Source organism: Molothrus ater, chromosome 19, assembly GCF_012460135.2.
Source record: "Molothrus ater isolate BHLD 08-10-18 breed brown headed cowbird chromosome 19, BPBGC_Mater_1.1, whole genome shotgun sequence".
Taxonomy (NCBI): domain Eukaryota; kingdom Metazoa; phylum Chordata; class Aves; order Passeriformes; family Icteridae; genus Molothrus; species Molothrus ater.
The window spans coordinates 3682856-3707584 of NC_050496.2; the positions used below are offsets into that span (position 1 = coordinate 3682856).

The 24729-nt window shown below is 55.5% G+C and overlaps 1 protein-coding gene across 5 annotated transcripts in view; it reads left to right on the forward strand.

Moving 5' to 3' along the window:
* Nucleotides 1–24729, forward strand: part of SEPTIN9 (septin 9) — a 114978-nt gene that overhangs the window by 76906 nt on the left and 13343 nt on the right. For 3 of the 5 annotated variants that reach the window (XM_036394583.2, XM_036394582.2, XM_036394581.2), the window contains exons 3-6: nucleotides 18895–19086; nucleotides 22959–23087; nucleotides 23468–23549; nucleotides 24213–24350. In XM_036394583.2, the coding sequence (XP_036250476.1) occupies nucleotides 18895–19086; nucleotides 22959–23087; nucleotides 23468–23549; nucleotides 24213–24350 (541 nt within the window). Of the gene's footprint in view, nucleotides 1–2080; nucleotides 2345–11222; nucleotides 11269–18894; nucleotides 19087–22958; nucleotides 23088–23467; nucleotides 23550–24212; nucleotides 24351–24729 lie in introns of those variants that run through there. The other 2 variants (XM_036394585.1, XM_036394584.2) reach the window with 2 other exon arrangements.

A 24729-nucleotide genomic window follows, 5' to 3' on the forward strand; every position in this document is an offset into this window, starting at 1 on the left:
AGGTGGGGTTTGCATCTGTGCAGGTAATAGAAAATAAGTTTCTAGAAATTAAGTTTCCCCCATAGCCTTTGCTTGAATGGTCCCAAACTCTGGATCTGGGGTCTTAAAGCCCTCAATGCTTTTTCTTCAGGTTAAAAAATGTCACTGATGGTTGATAGATTCCCAAGCATTCTTGTGGGTTGTGGGGGGACCTGGGCCCCCAAGAAGAGGCTGAAGTCAGCAGCATTCTCTGCTCTCAGCTTCAGGAGGGTGTCAGACATGAGAGCTGTATCCTGCAGAGCTGAAAACCTCAAACCCCTTTAGGGCCTGTGACCTTTGAGCTGCAGTGAGTGTCACAGAGCAGAAGCTCTGCCTTTACCAGGTGGGAAGGGCTGCTCAGCCTCGCCAGGCTGGCAGATGTGGGGCTGCTGGAGCTGCTCTCACGTTGCTTTTGGCCAGTGCATTCCTGTGACATTGGGGGAGCGTGTCTGGTGATGTAAGGGAGGCCTGGCAGCCCAGGGCAGCCTCACTCCTTGGTTTCTGCTCTGCAAGTTGGCTGTGAACTGATGTGGAAAAGGAACTTCCTGGTGTTTTATGGTCCCTTGTCCTGATGAACACCCCCCTCCTGAGCATCCCTGTGTGCCCTGGTGGGTGCAGGGCTCCTGTGCCCAGCCCCTTTCTGTGGCTCTCAGTGCCTGTGTGGGAAGTGCTCCCCAAAAACAGCCTCCTGCTCCCCCCTTCTCTTGCCCATCGTGCCCCAACCCAAACAGTGGGGTTCAGGGAATGGGGCTGGGGGTCCCTGCACTGGGGTTCAGGGAATGGAGCTGGGGGTCCCTGCACTGGGGTTCAGGGAACAGGGCTGGGGTCCCCAGTGGGGTTTAGGGAATGGGGCTGGGGGTCCTCACAATGGAGTTTGGGGAATGGGGCTGGGGGTCCCCAGTGGGGTTCAGGGAACAGAGCTGGGGTCCCTGCAGTGGGGTTCAGGGAATGGGGCTGGGGGTCCCTGCATGGGGTTCAGGGAATGGGGCTGGGGATCCCTGCACTGGGGTTTGGGAAATGGGGCTGGGGGTCCCTGCATGGGGTTCAGGGAATGGGGCTGGGGGTCCCTGCACTGGGGTTCAGGGAATGGGGCTGGGGGTCCCCTCAGTGGGGTTCAGGGAATGGAGCTGGGGGTCCCTGCACTGGGGTTCAGGGAATGGGGCTGGGGGTCCCTGCACTGGGGTTCAGGGAATGGGGCTGGGGGTCCCCTCAGTGGGGTTCAGGGAATGGGGCTGGGGGTCCCCTCAGTGGGGTTCAGGGAACAGGGCTGGGGGTCCCTGCACTGGGGTTCAGGGAATGGGGCTGGGGGTCCCCTCAGTGGGGTTCAGGGAATGGGGCTGGGGGTCCCTGCACTGGGGTTCAGGGAATGGGGCTGGGGGTCCCCAGTGGGGTTTGGGATGGGGGGACACAGAGGCTCAGTGGTCCCTGGGCCTGGGGGTGGCAGCTGGGTCACACAGTGCTCTGGTCCCACTGTGTCCCTGCAGTTTGTTCTGTGCTGTGGCCCAGGCCTGGAGCTCTGCAAACCGGCCCAGCTCTGAGCCTCACTTTTTTCTTTCCTTTTTCTATTTTTTAATAATTTGAACGGCCCCTTTGCAGCCTTGTCTTGCCTCTCCTGACTGTTTGCCCAGTGGCTGTGACATGCATGTTTAGGTGATGCAGTGGGACCACCTGGACTTGCCATGCACAGGGGTTTTCCCTCTTGCCTTAATCTGGCAGAGAATGGGGGTGCTGGGCATGGCAGCCTGGGCTGTGTCAGTGTGAACCCCCAGGAACTGCTCTTTCCCTCTGTATCCCAATTTCTCCCCTCTGTATCCCACTGTTCCCCTGTCAAACAGCCCTTGGAAGCAGCCAGGGCTGCAGGAAAGGCTTTATGCCAGAGGATTTCAGGCTAGGCTTTTTATATCCATCCCAGTGTGACCACACTTCATTTAGGGAAGGAGCATCCGGGATGGATCTGGGCTGACGTATTCAGGGCTGAGACTGTCTCGGCTCTGCCAGAGCAGATCTGGGCCAGGGGAGCAGCTGGGATCCAGTGGGGCTGGTGCTGCTGCCCTGTGCTGTGACTCCCAGCTCACACTGATCTGTTTAGCTCGGATTTCTTGGCCATTTCGTGGGTGTTGTGTCTGCCCTTCTGTAAATAGCAGGTCATTCCATCTCTCCCCTAAACCCTGCTTTGGAGCCATGGGTATCCAGCCATCCATGGGCTGAGCAGCCTTGTGCTCTGCACAGCACCCTGGGCTTTGCTGCTGCTGCTGCTGCTTCCCAGGGTCAGCTTACAGGAACACACGGAGCAGAGGAGGACAGGAACAGCCTCCCATAGCACCAGGCAAGTTTTGGGTTAAAGTTGCTGAATTTTATTGAATTCCTGCTGCTGTGGATGGTGGGTGTGGCAGAGGGAGCATACTGGTGGTGCAGCTCTGGGGTGGGAGGGGATTTTGTGCTGCTGTTGGACATGTGCTGGCTGAGAGTTTCCTGCTGCTAATTCATGACTGTTAGTTAGTGGACTAAATTTCCCTGGGAGATAGGTGAGCCTGGCAATGAGGCATTTATGTGTGCATGCAGCACTGGGCTGAGCTTTGGTTTGGAGACAAGGTAAAAATGCAAAAAAAAAGCAAGAATTGTGATTATGTGTGAACCCCTAAGTGCTGCTGCCTTGTCCAGGTGTGATTCCAGATTGCAGGATACAGCATCCAGGAGGAGTACAGCTGTCCAGGGTGTGTGCCCTGCTGTAAGGGCATCCTGAGTGCAGATCAGGACATGTCACAACAGATAAAATAAGTTTGGAGCACACAGAGGACTGTGCTAGCCCTGGGAGCTCTGCCCTCTCCCATGCTGTTGCCATCCATGATTGCCCATGTTGAGATCAAAATGCCTGTGGGGCTCGTGGGTAGCTCTGTGGTGGGGTTCGAATGTGTTTGACCCCAGAGCCCCTCAGCACATCCCCTCCCACCATAGTTTGAGGTATGCACATGTGGCAGGCTCTAATGGCTTGGTGGCCAATGACCCGGCAGCAGCGGTTCCTGGACGCCTCTCCATGGGGAATCCAGACTTCCCTTCTCTGAGCACGGTGGAATTTTTATAGCCTGTGGTTTTAAATGCTGTGATTTCCTTATGGCTCTGTCAGAGCTGTGCTGCGGCTGGTGAAACACAGGCTGGAGCTGCTGCTCCTTGGGTAACGTGTCTGAGCTTTGCTCCAGCACAGGGGAAAGGGAAGGCTGGCTCTCCTGAGCTTGAGCCTGCTGGGTGCTGTGATTTCATGGCTGAATTCAACTGGACTTCATTTCATTTATCCCCAAAATTCGTCAGGTTTTGGGGAGTGGAGTACAGTAAAGCAACCTCGTTTGTTAAGAAATGATCACCAAAATGGGAGTGAAAGAGTTAACCTTGCAAGTACAGCTCAGTGGTATCCTGGACGTGTCTGTCCAAAAATCAGGAGGGGAGTGGGCATGTAGCATTTCAGGGTAGCAGGGTAGAGGGGCCAGGCTGGCAAACTCCACTTACCACAGGGACTCAGCTGTGATTCGGGCAGGGACGTGGCACTGTGGGATGTGTGCCCAGCTGGCAGCTGGGAGGTGAAGGCAGAGAGGGTTTGTGCACATCTAGGGGGTGTGAGCACTGTCTGCCTCCCAGCTGTGTTCCATGGGGTCCCTGTCCTCATGGGGACGAGGCAGAGTTCTGCCATTAACGCTCTGAAAATCTCTGCTGGCTCCTCCTCACCATCCCCAAAATGCCAGGCAGTGCTGGGGTGCTCACAGGTTCCTCACTGATCTCTAGGAAAGGGTACAGCTGGTGGGAAATCAGCTGTGCTGCTTTCTCCAGTCCCTGATCAATCCCCTGGAAGCACTGCCCAGGTCTGGCTGTCCCAGGGATGCTTTGGGGCCATCAGATTTTCCAGGCTGACACATCCATGTCCCTGTGGTGCTGCTGCAGGGATGCTGCCTGGGTCCAGCCGCCTCCACCCAGCTCTCCCTTCTCACAAACTTGTGGAAAAGCGATTTCCTTTCCTATTTTCTGGCCCCTTCTCAAACTCAGACTGGGTTAACTCTTGCTGTAGATGCAAAACTTGTTGGAGGGCCCTGCTCAGGCGGGGCTGTAAAAGCCACATTTTCTTTGGGAATCGGATTAAGGCCCCTTTTTCTCCCTGCAGTGTGGGTGACATGAAGTCTCTCTTTGTCCTGGATGGTATTTCTGGCCCAGCTGCAGTGGGTTAACCCTTTGTCATCCCACCCAGTCCTGGTGATGAATGGCCCTTTGCTAAGCAACAGGGACCTTTTCCTGGGGTGGAAGCACTGTGGGGGCACTGTGGGCTGTGTCCTCCCCCTGCCCAGCTGGGGGGTGAAGTGCAAAGCCTTGGTGCCTGGCTAGGGGATGTGTCTGTGGGACAGGGACCTTCCCTAATGCTCTTTCCCACTGCCTTTCTTTGCCATTTTTAGTCTCTCTTTATTCTCCAAGATACATGGATGGGACTTTGCACCCCAGTCCTGCACTGCACCAGAGGTGTCTCCATGCTGGGGCAGCCCCAGGCTGCCTGCATGGCACAGAGGGACATGGGTGGCAGAAGGAGGGGGCCAAAGGGACAGTGAGAGCAGAGGCCAGGCCAGCTGGCAGAGCACAAGAGCTGCCTGTGTGCTCCTTGGAGGGCAGTGACCATGTCAGTGGTGCTCCCTGGGCACCAGTGCCCAGCCTGGTGTGGCACTGGGCTGGGGCAGGAGCATCACTTTTCCAGGAGAGTTGGAAGGCTGGATAACCAGCTAGGGCAGGGTGATGGCAGAGAGCATCCATAGCTAACCCAGGAGCCCTTGGCTGTGGTACCCAGGATCCAAGGAGGTGTTTTGGTTTGATGCTCAGTGCTGGGCTCTGTGGCCAAGCAGAAATGAAGGTGATTTCCTGGCCATGCCCTGCAGTCTGGTGGCCGTGGGCATCTCACACACCAGACCTGGGTCCATTTTACTTTTTTTCCCCACTGTGCTGCATTGTTGCATCACCTTGGATCCATCCACTGCTGCTGTGAGCCTGGCTTGGTTTGTTTGTTTATTCAAAAGCCAAATGGTAGCAGGAAATGTCCCTTTCTGGTGGCCTGGAAATGCTGCCAGGGGCACACAGTGCTGGCTCCCTGCAGCCTGATCCTGTGCTGTTATCAGTGAGCCTCCTGATAAGAGCAGAGCAGGGATTTCCCCAGAGGGGGTCCTGGACCGTGTCACAGTGGCATCAGGAGCTCCCCAGGCCTCCCAGCAGTGGGGGGGGAGTGCAGCCCACAGAATTCTCCCTGTGTCCCTCCTGTCCCTGCTGTGTTTTAGGATGTGATCACCCCAAGGTGATGGAGGGGTGCCACCATCTCCCAGAGCTGAGCCAGCAGCAGATGGGCACCGAGCAGGGCTCACTCCCAGCGTTGGGAACGGCAGGGAGGCACCACATTTCCCTCCCAGCCCTGCTCCTCCTCCCCCCCATCCTCCTGACCTTTTCCCATCAAAACACAAAGCACTATTCTTCAGAGCAAGGCACCTCCATGCGAGGAGACAGCTGGCGCTGCAGCAGCGTGCTGGGGATGGGTTGTTATTAATTAAGCTGCAGGAGACAGCCAGGCAGCTTGAATGGAGTTTTCCTTCTTCTCAGGCTGAGGATGCCCTAAATTCTTTTTTCTTTACCTCCAAACGTTTATAGGTTTAAAAAGGGGCAGCAGACAAAGGATGAAGAAGGGCCCATTATGTGCAGCTTGCAGGGACGTGTATCCCTGCATGTGGCCTGCAGGGACTGTTAGGGCACCCCAGCAGCTTTTTTGCAGCTTGGTTTGTGCCAGGGGGTTGCTGTGACCCCCAGGGATGTCACTGCCTGGGCATCTCCCCACCTAGAGAGGAGATGCCACTTTGGGGTGAAACGATTTAAACTACTTGAACAAGTTTGGGGTGACTGAGGCAGTCAAATTTTCCACTCCCTGCTGTTTTCCCTTGCAAAGGTGATTTCTTTTCACCAAACTCATCCTCTGCCCCTGCTGCTGGGTCTGCTTTGCCCATGCTGCTGGTGGTGAGAGGAGCAGAAGTGGTGGTGGGGCTCTCTGAGGTGTTCCATAGTGTGTGAGCTCTGTGTAGGCTCCATCTGCTCCCCTCTCTCCACAGGGCTTTGGTGGAGTGAGGTGCAGAGTTTTGCTTTACCCCTTTTGGGGATAATTTGTCCTTTTGTGATAATCTGTGGGGGTGTCTGGGGGAGCAGATCGTGCCTTTGAGGAAGAGGAGGGGTGAGGATTGCTCCTAAGCAGCCAAGTGTGTTTCCTTGGGCATGGCTGGGCTGTGCCATCTGCAGAGCTGGCCCAGGGATTTGAGCAGCAGCGTTTTGGTGCCAAGGCAGACCTGTCCCTGCTGAGCAAAACCTGTGCTCAGAGCTGAGGCCATGGCAGTGCCTGGGGGATGCTGAGTGTGCTCTGGGTCTGTCCAAACCAGCAGGGCAGTGCCCCATCCAGTGCCCCCTGGGAGGGAAAAGGAATTTGGGAAGAATGGGGTTCTTTCTTGGGGTTCTTTTCTTTTCTTGGGGCGCTTTCTTTCCTGGGGTTCTTTCTGTCTTTTTCCAAATGTTTGTGACTGTGGAGTGCCTTCCTAGCAAAGCCTGCTCCCTTTTGGAAAATGCTGGGTTGCTCAGGCATGGTGAGGAGCCTCCTGCCTGCAGATCCTCTGCAGGAGGAATGTGCCAGAGGAAGGGAGGCTGCTGCAGGGACACTGCTGGGATGTGACACCAGGAACTGAGGCACGGCCTCCCCAGGGACGGGGTGACTCACGCCAAGGACAGTGCCAGCTGCGCGTGATGGTTGGTGACAGCGTGTGAAACAATTCCTTCCTTCCTTCCTTCCTGGACACTGGGAAAGGCCTGGAGATGTGCAGCTGGAGCAGGCTCTGGGTTCTGGTGTGGTGGAAGCTGGGGCACTCCTGGCTGTGGTGTGGGTTCAGCAGAACAGCCACAGTGCAGTGATGCTGTTGTGGGGCAAGGCATGGAGGGGTGGCTGCTCCTTGTGCTGCCTCGGGATTCCCTGAGCTCTGGAGGGCTCTGGGCGCTCCTGGCAGTGCCTGCACCCCTTGTTTCTGCTGCTCCACTGCCCTCTCTCTCTCTCTCTGGGGAGATTTAAGCCACCAAAGAGCTGCTGTCATGAAGGAACTGGTGGGATACCTGCAGAGGTGTGTCTGATATGGGCTGCTCAGCCACCAAAAGAAAAACACTGCATCATCCATGGACTTGGGATTCACTACAGCCAGAAAGGGGCAGATGTCACTGGTCTGTGGGTCTCAGGGATGCTCTGGGAGTTACTCTGCACGTGCTGAAGGGGCCATGGTGGCTACCTGCCAGAGCCCTCCCTGGGTGGTAACACTGCAGACCTGCACTCAGCCTCTTCGAAAACCTTTGGGGTCATTTTTAGCTCTTCCTGGCACTGGAGATCCTTTCTGTTCCTGCTAGAGGTGATAGTGTCTCTTTCAATGCTAACAAGAATTAACTTTTGGTCTTGTGATCTGCAAGCTTGTGTCCTTCTCTCGGTCATGCTACTTTTCACTGAGTTTGCTGGTGCTCTACCAATGTCTCTGGATGTGCTTTTCATTCTGCTATTGATCTGAGATTATAAATATAGCTGGCAGAATTTCCATCTGTGTGTCACAGTCACTGGGGACTGGCAGGTAGTCAGCATTGCAGCAATATCAAAAGAATTAAAATTATTTCCTAAGCCCTAACAGTGCACTTGTAACTGGGGCTTGCTGAGGTGCAGTAAAATTGGAAATTCAGCATTCCTGGAGAGAACATGTCCTGCTTGTTCTGCCTGTGCCCAAGGGATTTGATGTTTTCTTAGGAGCTGGGCAGCTTGGGATGAAGGGAGTTTGTTGGCAGCTCTGCCCACAGGCTGGGTAGTGCTGGTGAAGCTGCCTTCATTTGCAGATCTTGGTTATTCCTCACAGCTGGGGATTTGTGGTTGGAGCTGGCTGAGGGCAGAGCATTGCCTGGCACAGAGGAGGGCTGCTGGGGGACAGCCCCACTGCTGGGCAGTTTTGTGCTGCAAAGGACTGGTTGGGATTGTCCCCAAAAACTCAGGGTCTGTTGAAACCATCATTGGTGTACCCCTGAGTGCTCTCCAGCGAGCCCTACCAGCCCTGCACGGTGTGGCTGTGACATGGGGACCTGCTTTCACTGTCAGGGATGTCCCACAAAGCAGGAGAGGTTGGATTGTGTAAGCCAGACAGGAATCTTCCTCAACATTTCAGATTAGTTGCACAACTAAAAGCTGGATCTGTAGTTAGTTCAAATCCCTTGATAGAACTTACAACAGCAATAGGCCTTGTTAGAATTGCTCCTAACTCTGATTATGAGGTTTTTCTAAGAGAAGAACAATGAGTTTGTGATTTTAAAACCCCTAATTAGGGGATTTGGATCCAATTCTTGGCTCTGCTGTAAGATTTCTGTGTGACCCTGGGCGAGTCACTTAATCCCTCTCCAGCTGATCTGCACTGGGAGCTGCTTCCTTCCTCTGCCTGTCGGTCCTGCCTGTGCTCAGAGCCAGGAATGAGCAGGGGGAGAGGCACAGGCAGGGCCCTGATCTCCTTCTAGGAATGGAGATGTTCCTGTAAGAACAAATCCCAGAGTTTGTCTGGGATTTGTTCTTGCAGGAGTTTGTTTGTCACTCTGTGAGTGCCTCCTGTGTGCAAACACCCCAAATTCCCCACAAGCCATCCTGGGGACCAGCAGTGCTCCCAAAGCCCTGCTGCACTTGCTGTGAGGCCAAGGATGACACTTTGCTGTCTTTCTGAGCAAATCCCAGACAAACTCTGGGATTTGTTCTTACAGGAGTTTGTCAGTCTGTGAGTGCCTCCTGTGTGCAAACACCCCAAAGTCACCAAAGCCATCCTGGGGACCAGCAGTGCTCCCAAAGCTCTGCTGCCCTTGCTGTGAGGCCAAGGATGACACTGTTGTCCTTCTGAGCTGCTGGCTCACCACCTGCTGTTCCTGGGGAGGAGCAGATATGAGCTGAAACAAAATATTTTTTGTTAATTCATCTGGGAAACAACTTGTACACAGTGTTGAGTTCCCATGTGCCCTAACTTTTTCCCTGAGGGTGGTGAGGTCCTGGCAGGGGGTGTGCGGAGAAGCTGTGGCTGCCACATCTCTGGAAGTGTCCAAGGCTGGGTTGGACCTGGTTTAGGGGAAGGTATCCCTGCCCATGAATGGAATTAGATGCTCTTTAAGGTCCCTTTCAACAAAACCAGTCTGTGTTTCTGTGAAATGTCTTTGCAGAGCTTCAGTGACCATAGGGAGAGCTTTTCTATTTCTAGCTTTTTATATTTTTATTCCCTCACAGGCAAGACTAAAGTATGCCCATGATTTCAATCTGAAAAAAATTAAAAATTAACTCAGAGGAGTGAGGAGTTGGTTCACGTGGCTGAGCACGCTGTGTTCACCCCTTTGCTGGTCTCAGTTTGGGCACATGAACCCTGTGCTGATGCTTAACTTCTGCACAGCCACAGATGTGGCCAACTTAATGACAGGGACAGGAAACTGTCACACCTGAGATCCTCCCTTGATTCTTTGTGCAAGCACAGCACCTAAGTGAGCTCAGCACAGCCTTTTCCTGCCTTTCTCCAGCTAAAACAAGGCTGGAGTGACTTGCAAACAGACCCAGCTGCTACTGGGGCAAGCCCGGCTTGGCATCTAGCATTGGATTTCCCTGGAGATTAGAGAGATTAAAACACTAATGCCCATTGATAGGGGTTAGAGCTTTAATAAGTCATAAAAAGTGGTGTAATCTGGCAGAAATCTGCATGCAGCTGCAGCATAAGCAGATTGAGGCTGGGTTTCCTGCCTGGGTGCTGGGTGAGGGTTTCTCAGAAATTGCTATTTTTGGTACTTGCTAAAGTGGGGGATGTGGGTCTTGTCCCCCCCTCAGCACCCATCGTTTGCAGAGCAGCCTGTGCCAGCCTTGCTGGGCATCACAGGAGGGCTGCTGCCAGCCCAGCGTGGTGGGGAGGGCTGCTGCCAGCCTGGTGTGGGGTGGCTGTGCTGGGTGGAGCAAGATCTGCCACTGCTGGTGGTGCAGAAGCAGAGAGAGAAGGTGACAGCCACACTAGAGCCACAGGCAGGGGACAGAGCAGGGGTGGCTGTGGTGCTGCTGGCATAGGTGGCAGGGCTGGCATCAAGTGCAGGAGTGTGGCAGAGGCTGGTGATGCTGGTAGCAGGTCCAAAAGGGAGTGCAATACTAGCCCTGGGCTTGCAGGCTGTACAGGGGCTGTTCGTGGGAAAGGGAGTCCTCTGGGTGTTGAAGAGTGCAGATGTGCACATCTGTCTTAACCCTTTCATCACCTGCAGGCCTTTCTCTGGGAGTGTGAATCTGGGAAGTGCAGAGAGAAAGTCCTGAGGTCATGGGGTAGGGCAAAGGACGGTGTCAGACCCAAAAGAGGGAGGCTGGCTTCTCCTTGGCTGTGACAGGAGAGAGTCCCAACAGCACTGCTGGACATCACAGAGGGGACATCACCCCACAGCAGGGTGCGCATTGGAGGGAGCAGGGCCAGGTGGGGCAGCCCAGCTTCCCTCCTGCTGCTGGGAGAGGGCTGGGACATTCTCTGATCAAGGTATAAGGGAGGAAGGAGTTGTGGAGGCAGCTCATTTCTTCATTCAGCTTCACTGACATCATTTTAGAGAGCAGCCATGCCCGTGGGGGTGAGTTGACATCTTGTCCTGCCAGATGTGAGATGCAGCTGCAGAGCAAAGTGAGCCCACGCTCCCAGCACTCACACCCACCCGCGGCTGCCCTGGGGCTCTGCTGGAGAATTTCGGGATGCTGGGAAGCAAAAGGCTTCCCTGGGATGGGGATGTGGATGTGGATGAGACCCTGGCCCTGGAGCAGTGGGTGAACTGGGCTCCTCTAGGAACGGCCCTGCCCTGCTTGCCCCAGCCTCTCTCTTTGCCGTGGAAGTTTCCATTTGCCGTGGAAGTTTCCCCGCACCTCTTGCGTGGAGTCGGGGTGGGACGAGCCCCCGAACTCGTGTTGCTCTCACCCTTTGCGGGCCCCTCTGGGCCGGGCCGGGCCCGGAGCGGCGGGGGGATGGAAACCGCCCGGGGGCGAAGCAACTTCCCGGGAAGAGGCTCCATCCCCCCGGGCCGGGCTGCAGGGGGAGGAGGCAGGGTGATGGGGGAGGAGGAGGAGGAGGAGGAAGGGCGATGGGGGAGGAGGCGGAGGACAGCGCGGGAGGAAGCGGGAGCCACCGGCTGCCGGAGCCGCCGCCGCCGCGGGTGAGTCTCCGCTGCCCGGGGGCGGGGGCTCCGTGGGGCAGCGCAGGGGGGATTATGGTGGTGGGGAAACGTGTTTTTTGGGGTGAATTATCCTGGGGAAAGGGCTTGAGAGAGCGGGGGCTGAGTGCCGCGGTTCTCACGGAGGGCAGTGTGGGGGTTCCCGGCCGGGGCAGGGCATGCCCGGGGTGAGGGCAGCGGGTGCTGCGGGGGGCTCGGGCCTCGGGCCCTTCAGGCGCCGCCGTGCCCCTCAGGAGAGGCCGCGGCTCGGCACCGCCTGGCCGCGCTGCCGGCATTGTCCGGGAGCCCTGCAGATCAATAGATCAAACCCTGCCCTGCCTGAGGGGCACCCCCTGGTCCCTGCCCTGCCCCTGAGGGCACCCCCTGGTCCCCTGCCCTGCCCCTGAGGGGTCCCCCTCGTCCCCTGCCCTGCTCCGGCTGCTGCCCCCGCTGAAGGGCTCGCGGGGCGTCTGGGGCGCTGCTGCCTTTGGTAAAGAAAGACAACAACAGAAACAAACAAAGAAATTAAATAAAAATCCATACCACCCTCCCCGTCAAAGAACAAAACCGAGCGGGAAAAAAAAATTAAAAAGGGGAATAAAAAAAGCTGAACTGCAGCCCCGAGATGTGAATCCCTCTGGCTTGCTCCTTTTTTTGCCGTGGCTGCGGTCAGTGCCTCGTGGGACGGGGGCATCAGTCCCGAGTGCAGCCCAGGGCTCGGGGCACACTCAGCCGTGCCCGCTGCCCATTCCTGGGGCTTGGCCCGGCTCGTTCCTTCTGCAGCGCTATCTGGACAAGCTGAGTTTGGGGATCGCTGCCTGGCTCTTTGTTTACACAGCACAGAGCTCTGTAGAGCAGTGGTGATAGCAGTGAAGGGTGCTGTCCCTTGGCTGGGGGCTGGGGAGGGTCCTTGTGTCCCTCCTGGGCTGAGTACCATTGTCCAGGCCGGGTGGACAGGGGTGGGAGTGAGTGGATCCCATCCTCATGGAATCAGTTTTGTGGGTGTTTTTAGACTCTTCTGGGCACAGGCACCCTTAGCCTGTCTGCGGAGAGCAAGGGCTGTGCTGGCCACTGGCGTGGGCTGCATGGGGCCTGGTGATGGAGCAGCTTCTGCTGAGATCTGTGTGCAGGAAGGTTCCTCTCAATGGGGTGCTCCCAGTGAGGGAGGGCTGCTCTGGGGTCAGCCTTGCTCCAGCTCCAGGGGGAGAAGCTCCTTACAGAGGGTGATCAGTGGGGCAGCATGGCCAGAGAACTCTGCACGCCCAAGCTGAGACTTGGGGTTATTCATGATAATCTCCTCCTTTTTAAACATGGAGGAAAACAGCCTAACAACTCTTTGCAGGTTTTTAAAGTGGTTTAGAGCTGCTGTCTCACGTGGTTGGAGGAATGAGAATGTCAGACTGTGGGTTGTGCTGCACACGTGTCCAACCGGGGCAGGGTGGTGGTCAGCCTCGTGGTCAGCCTCACCCCACATCCGGGGGCCACGGGCAGCAGCTCGAGGTTGTGGAGCTGGCACCACGCTTCAACCCCTGGGATGGGCTCCTGCATCCCAGCCCAGAAACGCTGGTGAGCACAGCCTGCAGCAGCCAGGGGGTTTAAGATAGGAAGGGAAGCAGTGATGGGAGCACACGTGTCCAACCGGGGCAGGGTGGTGGTCAGCCTCACCCCACATCTGGGAGCCACGGGCAGCAGCTCGAGGTTGTGGAGCTTTCACCCCTGGGATGGGCTCCTGCTTCCCAGCCCAGAAACGCTGGTGAGCACAGCCTGCAGCAGCCAGGGGGTTTTAGATAGGAAGGGAAGCAGTGATGGGGAGCATCTATCTCTTGTAAATAAGAGCCAGGAGGGTTGAGCTGCAGAGGGCAGGGGACTGCTGGGCTTCCGGAGCGGGAGGGGAAGCACAGTGAGCGAGGACGGAAGCGCACGGGGCTGGCGGGCACAGCTCCACCCGCATGTGATGTGTGCCCCTGACTTGTGACTCGGGGCTGGTCGCCTGTGGAAGCCCTCACACCACAGCAGGAACCACTGCCTCATTTTTTAAACTTTTTTAAACTCTGAAACACGTTTATTCCCCACCTGAGTAAAAAGCTTCAAGCCTGGAGCTTCCTGCGTTCTCAGGACCACCTGGCCACCTCTCTGACAGCTCTTGGGTGGGTTTGGTCTAATGAAGAGGAGTTAAGCACACTCTGCCATTTCTGGGTCGTGTTTGTTGGCACCCAGGTGGAAATGCAAGCTGAGAAAGAAACATAACTGGGCAGCCTGAAACTGCAGCCCAATGCTCAGGGATGCAAGGGACAGACTCAGCTTGGGTCTGGCAATGCCAGCCAGGTGCTGGTGATTGCAGCTGAATAATAGGAATTATTATTAATTAGGTACAGTTTGGTGCTGCAGGGGTCTGTGGCACTGGCTCTTTGTGCCAGCCTGAGCCACCTCAGCTTTGGAGTGACCTGTGCCTCACGTTCCCTGGCACCCACCCATCCAGCAGGGACCTGCCACCTTCAGCACCAGGGGATCCCGTGGCAGCTGAAAAAAGCCAGCAGTGCCTGGGCCATGCTGGGATTACATCCAGTCCTGGCTTTGCTGAGACTCCTCCATCCCCTCGGAAGGGAGAGCTGTGTCTCTGCCACCTCCTCCGCAGGCTGGATCCGTTTGCACAGCCTGTGGTCACTGGCCCAGTGTGCCAAGGGGAGAGGCCCTGGAGGCTGCACGTGCTGCAGTCCCCACCGCCAGCTGTTCTTAACCAGGAGCTGTAGAATCTCTCTGTGGAGCTACAGATGTCTCTGTGACAGCCTACTGGCACGATTCTCCAAGAAAGATTAAGGTGATTCACACTTCTCCTGTGAAAACATTGTGGATACTCAGCTTAGTAGGCTGTGCTTTCACACCCTGATACACCACTGTTCACTGCTCTGAACCTGCTCTCTGTGTTTGCACAAACCCATCCCACAAATCTGGAAGCCCATGGTGTTTCCATCACCTGTTGGGTGGAGGGGAGGAAGTTATCCACTGTGTCCTGCTCTTCTGGGTGCCTGTAGCTCTGCAGAACTGGTTGCAGCATCATTGAAAGGTGGCCAGTGCTTGGTGTTCCCAGCATCCAAAGGGTGTTTCCTGGATTTACTCCCCACACATTGCCATTTTGCCATTGATGTGTGTGCATCCCTAGAGTGTGAGGTGGTTTGGATGTGGTGATGGGAGCCCATGGCAGAGGTGCAGCCTCCTGGCCTCTCTCTGGTTCCTCTGTGCAGGCACTGAGCACCAGCTCTGTGACCAACCCTGCATCACCAGCACAGCATGGAGCTGCTGGGTTCAGCCAGGACCTGGGGGGGGTGAGACATTCCCAGTTCAGCCTCTGCGGGGGTGCTTTAACCCTTGTGTGTCTGCAGTGCAGCCCAATCTCCTGCAGATCCCTGTCCCAGACCCTCAGGGAGGATTACCAGCCCCTGGCTCTGGGGTTTTGAGGGAGCCCTTGGCTGTCCTTGCCTGCCCTGCCTGCAGTGTCCTGGGCTGTGGCAGCCTCGTGGCACCAGCACAGCAGCTCCGGCAGCCCCTGGCCAAGCCCATCCCACAGCACACAGCATCCAGCTGGCTGAAGGAGCAGGAGGGTCCCTGGGGGGCCCCCAGGGGCTTCCCTCCCCACGGGGTGGCTTTCATCTGCTGCTTCACAGATGTTGCCTTTGGCTCGTGTCTGACATGCATCAATTACAGAGCAACAGCCCCGAGCCTTTGGCAAAATCAGCTTTGGAGCAGCTGTCCTGAGTCAGCCGTGCCCGAGCTGGAGCTCTGGCTCTGTCCTTGCTTGGTGCAGCGCTGCCCTGGCCATCTCCACATCTCCTGTGCCCACGTGGACAGGGTTTCCCTGGCAGGGAAGGTCTAAATATGGCACAAGCACTTGTTGCCATGTGCTTGATGTTTGTCCAGGAACACTTTGGTGGGAGAGAGCTGCAGGCTCTGAGCTCCCTGCCCCATCAGAGAAGTGGTGGCCCCTTGTGTGGGGGACAGCAGTTGGGTTAAGATGACAGTGGGGAATCATGTGAGGTCTGTTCCTGTTTTTGCCAGGGACTCCAGACAGCAATGGGGTGTTGGTTAACCCATCCCTCCTTGCAGTGCTCCAGAAGGGTCAGCTTGGTGACACTGCCTCTGACAGCACCACGGGTGTGACATCCTCCCCTCAGAGCACAGCAGGTCACACAAATCCAGGATGTGCCCATGATGCATCTCAGGCATCCACTGCTCTGCTGCAATTTATTTCTAAGACCTTTATTTTTTAGACAAGTGACTCCTGGGAGTGCTCCCTGCTACCCAGCACAGCATCCCTGTGTGCCACTGACTGATCCCTGTGTGCCACTGACTGATCCCTGTGTGCCACTGACTGATCCCTGTGTGCCACTGACTGGTCCTGTGCTTTGGCTGCACCCTCCTTCTGCTGGCACAAACCCCTTGGAGCTGAGTGTGACACTGGAGTTCTTGCTAAGAAAAGACCATCTCAGTTCTGGGAAGCTGAAAAAAAGAAAAAATTGCACATTTGAGTTGTGGCATTTCCCTTGGGAGTTTGCTGGTGCTGCTAGGGCATTGGTGGCTTTGTATCCCTGCTGTCCTGCAGACACTCCTAGCTGCAATATACTGATTTTATGGTATTTTTCCCCAGTCAGGACCCAGGTGCTTTAAATCACAGTTCCCCACAGACCAGCTGGAGCACATGGGCTGCCCTGACAAGGGTGCTGCTTTTCCTGTGGCTTTGGTCTGGCTGGAGCCTGGTGAGCCCTGAGCCCTTCTCCCCCCTCCCAGGGCAGTTTGCAGTGTCTGCTCCCTGTGCTGGGGACAGTTTGCCTGCACATCCCCCTGCCCAGGGACAGGCCAGCCCCTCTGCATGCTGCCAACTGCTCCTTGAGGTGCTGGAGATGCTCCTGGCCTTTATCAAGTGGAGGGTGGCTTTCTGCTCTATTTAATTTCTTAATTTCTCTGCACCTTACCTGCCCAGTATCCCAGATTGCTGTCCCATCCTTGGGGCTGTCCTGTGCTCACAAGTGGTGCCTGGAGGAGTTAAACCCATTGCATAACCCAGTGTTGCTGCTGCTGGCAGCATATTTTCCACATGATTAGTTTGTCATTTTGTTGGGGTTATTTTTAATGTTTTGCAGGGATTTTTTTGCTACTTTTGGCCTTGCCATTTTGGAATGGGGCTAATTTGGGATTTGTGGTGAGGCCTTGGGCACACTGGGCTGGTTGATTTTGTGAGGGGCAGTGTGGCAGTGCAGTTCCAGCTGTGCAGGGTTCAGTGGCAGTGCAGATCCAGCTGTGCAGGGTTCCTGCTCCCATGGCACTGCAGTTCCAGCTGTGCAGGGTTCCTGCTCCCATGGCAATGCAGTTCCAGCTGTGCAATGTTCCAGCTGTGCGGGGTTCCTGCTCCCGTAGCAGTGCAGTTCCAGCTGTGCAGGGTTCCTGCTCCCATGGCAGTGCAGATCCAGCTGTGCAGTGTTCCTGCTCCCATGGCAGTGCAGTTCCAGCTCTGCAGGGTTCCTGCTCCCATGGCAGTGCAGTTCCAGCTGTGCGGGGTTCCTGCTCCCATGGCACTGCAGTTCCAGCTGTGCAGGGTTCCCAGGAGGAGTGGGATGCTCCCAGGTCTCTCAGGGACAGCTTATTTGCTCTCTAGAAGCTCTGTGAGTAATGCTCACAGAGCATTACTGGGACTGAGGGTTGGAAAAAAGTGTTCCAACTGACCCAATGGTCTTTGGGATTAGTTCTAGGTTTGGTTGGGGTTTTTTTTTTTTTCCTTTTTTTTTTTAATGCTTGGCCTGTATTAAGCATGTGGAAGTGTGCTGTGCTTGCAGGAAGAATGTGGTTCCACTTCACAGACCCCAGCAGGGTCCAGTCTGAGATGGCCAGAGGAAAAGGGATGATGAGCTTGTGTTTGGAGGAGCCCCTTTGGCCCAGCCACACTCCTACAGAGAGAGGGAGGGAGAGAAAAGCAGGCAGCACATCATCAAAGGCCAGGAATAAGTGGGGTGAGATGAGCTGAGAGCCGTGTTACTGTCTGGAGGGGTGAGGATTTAGCAAATAATAATGTTTTGATTCATAATAATAAATGATTAAAGAATAATAAATAATCATTGCCAAACACTGAGCAACAACATAAAGTTCATTTAGGCTGGTGGCTGCAGGACCCAGGCAGTGAGCAGCAGCAGCCTGGGGTGGGGAGGGCTCTTAGAAGTGTGTTTTCCTAAAACCTCCCTCTCTGTGCCTGCATCACAGGAGCGTGCTGCATGTGGCTGATGCCTCCAGGAGCTTGCAGGGCACTGGGCTGATCTTGTGCTCACTCTGCCTTTGGGATATTTGCTGTGGGTGATGCAGAGCAGCTGGGGCTGGCAGGGGACAAGGCCACATCACCCCAGGGCACTTGGGGCACTTTGTCCTTCCTGCCAAGGAATAGATGATTCTTTGTTTTTTCTTAAAAAGCTGTTGGCTGAGGCAATAGTTTTAAATTTGCTTCTCCTGAAGGACTTTATTAGGCTGGAGCATCTTGCAGGGGAGACAGGCAGCCTGTCTCAGAGGGACACTGAAGGCTTTGGCTTTCTGAGCAGATACAGACAGAATGAGAGTGAGACCACAGGAGCTCCGTGGCTGCGTGGGTGTTGTCTGGCACAGCTTGTCTTGATGCAAATGTGTTGTGTTTTCCACAAGCCAGGGCCGGCAGGCTCTGATCTGCGTCAGCTGCAGCTCGAGGAGGGCACGTGGCAGTGGATGCCAAGGACTGCCTGTGTCTGCAGAGCCAGCCAGCTCCCCCCAGAAGGTGGCTGAGCTGTCCACACCAGCAGTGTGCACAGGGCTGTCATTCCAGTGCTGTGGAGGAGTGGGATGTGTGGGTCTGACAGCCTTTAACAGCATTGCCCGGGCACAGGGCTGTGGGGTAAAAGCCTTTGTCACTCCCAGGCATGGGCTGAGGACTTTCTGGGTGCTGGGTCCTGCTCACACCCCCACAGCAGCATCCCTTTGCTGTGCCAGGGGAGTGGGCAGGGATCTAGTGAAAACAGTAAACAGAGAAAAAAATTCCCAAATTTAATGTAATTATTGTAGAGGAAAATCCCACACTCCTCCTCCCACCCGGCCTGCTGGTACTGTGAGTCTCTGCACGTGCTTTACTCCTGCTTTGGATGCAGCAGGCAGCTCCTGTGATTCCTTGGCAGGAGTGATGCCTTGAGAAGGCTGAACTAGGGCAGAGATTGGACAGAGCTAAAGAATTAAGTAGGCATTTATTAGAAGGTTTTAATGGGTACACCTTGGGCAGCACAAGAGCCCAGCCAGATGAACCCAAAATGGACGACTGGTCATGGGGTCTCACACTTTTATAAGTTCTGCCCCATTTGCATATCGGAATTCATTGTCCAATTACAGCTTTAGGTTATGAAGTCCCATCCTGCTTGTTTTTCTCTCTTCAGCCCATGGTGTTTGTGTTCTTGGGCCTGAGATCTGGATCATTTGTCCTTGGTCCCCAGCTAGAGCAGGAATTGTTTTGTCTCCCTACTCAGCATCCCCTCTTACAAAGCCCACTAAATCAACAGAGAATGTGAAAAATATAAAAGCTGGAAGCTGAGGCTCCGGGAGCAGCACGTGTGAGCAGGCTGTGTGTCCCCCCAGGTGCAGAGGCCGTTGCCAGCCCCGCTCCCGCCATGACGGACGCTCCGCGCGATGCCGGCCCCAAGCAGGCGGCGCCGGCGCGGCCGGACAAGCCGGCTGCCGACTTCGGCTACGTGGGCATCGACGCCATCCTGGAGCAGCTGAGGAGGAAAGCCATGAAGCAGGGCTTCGAGTTCAACATCATGGTCGTGGGTGAGTGAGTTGTTCCCCCCCGTGTTGTCATTGTGCCACCACAAGGTTTGTCCCCTCTGGAGCCTCCTCGGGAGCAGCGCTGGGGGCTCTGCCTTGGCAGGGGGCAAACCTTGCTCCTGAGGAGCTGGCCTGGGGTCAGCTGGGGTTAAACCTGTCCCTGTGATGGGGTCTTCATCCTCCTGCATCTTGGGGTACGTTGTCCATAGCACATCCCAGTTGACAGCACCTCAAGGGGCTTTCGGGAGAAGGAGCCTTGTCAGGTCTCACAGGAGCTCCCTTGACAGCTCTCCTGGAAGTCCTGCCCTGGTTTGAGCAGTCAGAGGCACATTTAAGGGCTCAAGGGGCTGCCCTGCTGCTGCTATTCCAGAACCCTCATCCCTGCTGGTACCTCCAGAAATTTGGGCAAAATTCCTGTTTGTGATTTTTTTTTTTTTTTTATTCAGGCAGCCCTGCTACAAGTACCAGGGAAGAAATGCCAAAAGCAGTGATTTACTGATGAAAATAAAGAGCAGCAGGAGGGGTTTGCATAGCTCTGTCATTTGGCTCCTTTGGGGATGTGCAGGGTGTCCCAGGGAGTGTCCACATGCAAGGAGGGAGGGCTGGAGGGTTGTGTGCCCAAATCCTGCTGCCCACAGGCTCCTTTCTCGTTAGCTCTCCTGGGCTAATGACCACTGGCTACATCACTGCTGCTCTGGCTGCAGCTTCACTCTGGGGATCTCTGCTCCTGCAGCCCCCAAGCCCCCAAAGCCAGGGATGGCACAGCCACTGACCTGCAAAATGGTGGAGAGCTGGGCAGACACTGTGGGACACCAGACAAGGGGAAAAGTGAAAAGAAATGAGGCTTTTCTGCTCTTTTCCAGCTATTCATGTCTGACCTGGTGCTGTGGAGCCTTTGTGTGAGCTTGTGCTCCCTGGGGCTGGGCTGGTCAGGTAGCAGCTCTCCCTGCCTGTGTCTGCCAGGGGAGCTGCAGGGGGATGAGGACAGGAAATCCCAGGCAGTGACCTGTGGTGTGGTGATGGGGCCTCACCATCCCTTACCCTCCTTCCTGGGAGGAGCTGTGTAAGGCTACAGGTGTGATGGGCGTCCTGGAGGTCTGCCTGGGGTTGTGGAAGGGTCTGATCCAGAGTTTTTGCTAATTCTGTTAAAGATTTCAGTGTGCTGGAGCTTTCCAGCAAGCTCTGAGGGTGCTCAGCCTTTCCCATTGTGATACTTTGATTCCCTCTGCAGGGAAGGGTCCCTGGGCTGGGTGATCACAGCAAGGCTGGTCAGTGCAGACCTGTTAGAACCCGCATGCTGAGAATTTTAGACTTTCTGTGTTAAAAGGCACAGACCCTCAAAAGAGCACTACAATTGACCTGAGGCCGTGGAGAAAGCTTCCAAAAAACCAGAATCACTTCTTGGGAGGCATTTTAACAAATCCAGTTCTTTGCTGCAAACAGAGGAATCACTGCACTGGTCCTGGGAGCCTGAAAGAGAGATTACCTGTGCTGAGCTCCCATTTCCCTGCTGGAGGAGGCTCCCATCCCTCCAGGAGCAGGCTCCCATCCCTCCAGGCTGAGGCTGTGCTGCCTCAGCACCTCAGCAGTGTGCTGTGCAGATGGGGAGGGATGTTCAGGAGCAGCTCTACCTTGGCAGCACTGTGTGTGGTATGGAGGCCTGTGCTGCAGCGTGCCTGGAAAACATTGTTCTGCCCTTGGCAGGAGCTGGGCTGGCTGTTTACAGGCTGGGAATTCAGGGCAGCATAAACAAGTGGAGTTCTGGCCCTCCCAGAAGATGCAGGAGGAGCAGCACCTCGGGGAAGGGGCAGCAGCCAGCCCTCACCCTGCTGTGCCTCCCTGGGGATGGGGTTGGCTCCATCACACCCATCCAGCCTAAACTGGGATTGTTCCAATCTCTGTCTTCCAGGGGGAGGTGACTTGTCCTGCAGGGGAGCTGGGAACTGAGCATCACTGCCATGTGGGGGTCACTGCTCACCGTGTCCCTGTGATGGGGCTTTGTGAAAACCCTTTCCCCACTATAGCAAGGTCCCCATTCAAAAGGGATTCACAATCCCAGAGCTGAGAGGGGGCTGCAGGCCATGGTCAGCTTAGTCCCTTGTCCTCTAAAGTTGCAGAGAAGAAGAGGAGTGTCTGAACTTTTAACAATCCCAACCCTAAAGCACAAATTTTGCATTCAGTTTTCTGTGCAAAGCAGCTGGAAGGAGAGCAGAGGTGGCCAGGCTCAGCTGTGATTTTCCCACTGGATTTCAGTTGTGGGAAAGGCAGTGGGCTGCAAACCAGGGCTGTTGGAAGGGAGCTCTGCCCTGTGCTCAGCTGCCTGTGTCACACCCTTAGGGTCCCCAGCTGCACCCCAGTGTGGCTCAGTGAGTCCAGCCTGTGGCTGTGGTGCCAGTGGGACATCACATCCTGGCTGCTGGTGGCTCTCACCTCTGGTCCCTTTGCAGGCAGCGCAGCTGCAGCAGCTTGGACAGACACAGAGACCCACTGCCTGGAGCTCTGGCAGTGTGTCCCCCTGATTTCACCTGTCCCCAGTGTGTCACCCTGATTTCACCTGTCCCCAGGTGCTCCATTGAACAGTGTGCAGTGAGAGCTCTGTTGTGGCTCTGCATGCCCAGCTCCAGGCCTGTTAGTGCTTGGTCCTGTGTTTTTAGGGAGCAGGGGACTGGAAGCACTTCCCCCCAGCTTGGTCCATGTGTTTCTTACAGCCCCACAGTGACACTCAAAGAGAGTTTTCCTGTGCTGGAATGCAGCCATTGATGATGTTGCAAACTCAGCTGTGAAATTGCTGTTTGATCAGGGAGTGGGGTGATGCCAGGAGGTGATGCCCAGTGCTGGTTGCTGCTTTGGCAGCCTGGATGGGCCAGGACCCTGAAGGATGTGGGTGAAACCCTTGCTGACTCTGCTCAGGGACACTCTGTGGGACAAGGGACATGCTGGTGACAATGCCATGATAGTTGGCTGTAACATCTTGGCAGAACGGGGCCATTGGGTCCCCATGGTGTGTGTAGGATCTCTGCAGTGTTTGCAGGGGGCCCTGGGTTTTCAGAAGTTAATTTTTTTTTTTTCTGCTCCCTGGGTTTTGAAGAGTTAATTCTATTTTCTGCACTCTGGAAAAATTGTTCTGCAAGCTTATGGGACAGCTGTTCCTGGAGAGTCAGGAGCTGCTGCTGTCCTTTCCACACAGATCAGCATCAGCTCTGGGATATAAAGCATGAAAATGCTTTTTCTAAAAGCTGTTTTTCTAAAGTTGTGGAATCTCATGTGCTTCTTGGGCTGTTGTTTGTGGGATTCAGAGAAGCTCCTGGCGTGGACCTGTGCCTGTGCAGCCAGCTGGGCTGATTGCAGCAGCAAGTCTGTCAGGGAAGCAGCAGCAGATGCAGCAGGCCTGAGGTTTGTAGGATTGTTGCTGCTGTTAGTCCTGTCCAGATAAAGGCTTGCCAAGCTGCTCCAAAGCCCTTCCCTGTGGAACTGGACAGAGCAGACTGCAGGAGAGTGAAGGCACACTTGGGATGCTTTTTCCTGGGATTCCCTGGTTCTTATTCCCTGCTGAGCATCACCACAGCCCTTCAAACATCCCCAGCACTGTCTGCCTGTCCTTGGGTTGCTGGGGTTTTGCCTGGATGCAGGGAACCAGCTCTTGGTTTGCTGCTTTGGAGCCAGGGAGGGACTTTGCTACCTGCAGCATCCTCCTGGCTGGGCTGGTCTGGAGCTCCTTGGCCTGGGGGAGCTGCAGGGGGAGCAGCTGCTCCTTGTCCCTCCTTCCCTCCATCCCTCTGGCAGATGTGATGCAGGCTGAGTCTGTCAGCAGCCCCATCCCCTGGCCCCTGACAGAGCAGGGAGTGCTGACTCTGGGTTATCCTGCTCTCTTCCAGGTCAGAGTGGCTTGGGGAAATCCACGTTAATCAACACTCTCTTCAAATCCAAGATCAGCCGGAAATCTGTACAGCCAACTGCTGAGGAGAGGATCCCCAAGACCATTGAAATCAAATCCATCACTCATGGTGAGGCCCTGCAGGTCCCACCTGCTGCTTTGGCTTTAGCTCCTGCTCTGCCTTGTGTCTCTGAGGACTCACAGAGTTTTGAACCTCCACAAACTTCCACTCTTATCTCTCTAAATGGGGTTTTACCATCCAGAGATGCTTGCAGGGCTGAGAAAACATCTGGGTTTTATTTATTCATCAGCATTGAGTTAATTGTGTTGGAAGGGGCTGTGGGAGTGGCATTTCAGGGTTGGAAATGGAGCTGGATCCCTTTGGATGGCTGATTTGTGCCTCTGAGGAGCTGTGAAGTTGCATTTCTCCCCTGAGACCAAGCTCCAGCCCTGCAGCTGATTTTGGGAGGGTGGATTTGGCCACAACACAGCAGCTTTGCTCTCTTGCAGAGATTGAGGAGAAGGGCGTTCGCATGAAGCTGACGGTCATCGACACGCCGGGCTTTGGGGACCACATCAACAACGAGAACTGGTGAGCTGCCCCTCTGCCCTGGGTGCAGGGGGAGGGCAGGGGTCCCCAGCACCCCCTGAGCCCTGTGCCAGGAGGGCTGGAGCCTGGTGCTGTGCCCCCCTGCTCCGTGGGCAGCAGGGAGGAGGTTGTTGTGGTGGCAGAGCAGTGCCATGCTCCCCGTGAGAGCCACAAACATCCTGCTGTTCCAGGCATGAGACAACCTTTGTTTGTGGCTGGGAGCAGCTGTGTGCCAGCAGGGCCAGTCCCCAGACCCTGCTCATGTGGCTCTGGAGGCTGAACTCTGCCTGGCATCCCTGGCACAGTGTCTGGCTCTGTGGGATGGCCCCTGGGCTGGGCAGGGCTGGCCCGTGGCAGGGACATTGTCCCCACCACCAGCTGGGCTGGGCTTGTGGCCTTTGTTTCTGCTCTTGCTCCTGTGCTGTAGCACCCTGCAAGGAGCCAGGGCATGGTTCCAGCTCTGTGCTGCTCCATAGCCAGGTCCAGGAGGAGAGAAGGGAGCAATTTTTAGGCACTTGCTTGTCTAAAGCAGCCAGTAAACCCCTCCTGCAGCAGTGTGTGGAGCTGCTAAGCAGCAAACACCTGAGGTTTGTGATTTAGGAGATGCTGAGCATCCCAGAGTGGTCTAGGTCCCTCACACCACCCTGTGTTGCCCTCTCTCTGCAGCTGGCAGCCCATCATGAAGTTCATCAATGACCAGTATGAGAAGTACCTGCAGGAGGAGATCAACATCAACAGGAAGAAGCAGATCCCTGACACGAGGGTGCACTGCTGTATTTATTTCATCCCAGCCACGGGCCACTCGTACGTACCCTGCTCTCCCTGCTCCCCTCAGCCCCCTCTCCATGGCCCAGCAGCTCAGCCCTCAGGGCACTTCTGCCCAGGATCCTCCCATGGTTTTTGGGGCTTGAGGAGCTCGAGGACAGCTTGAAGCCATCCTCAGGAGGCCTTGCAATAACACAGCAGAGCTGCTGTACCCCTGAGAAATGAGGTGTTTCCTCTTCTGAAGGGCCATGAAATCCTCTCTGAGCTGCTCCTGGGAGCTGCTGTCTTTGCTGTGGTCACCTGGCTTGCTTGACCAAGGATGGAGCAAGTCTCAAACTGGATGGAGAGGCTACTTTTCCATGCAGAGCATTATTTTTTTTTTATTTGTAAGGGGAGAAGCCACTTTTCCTTGTGCTTC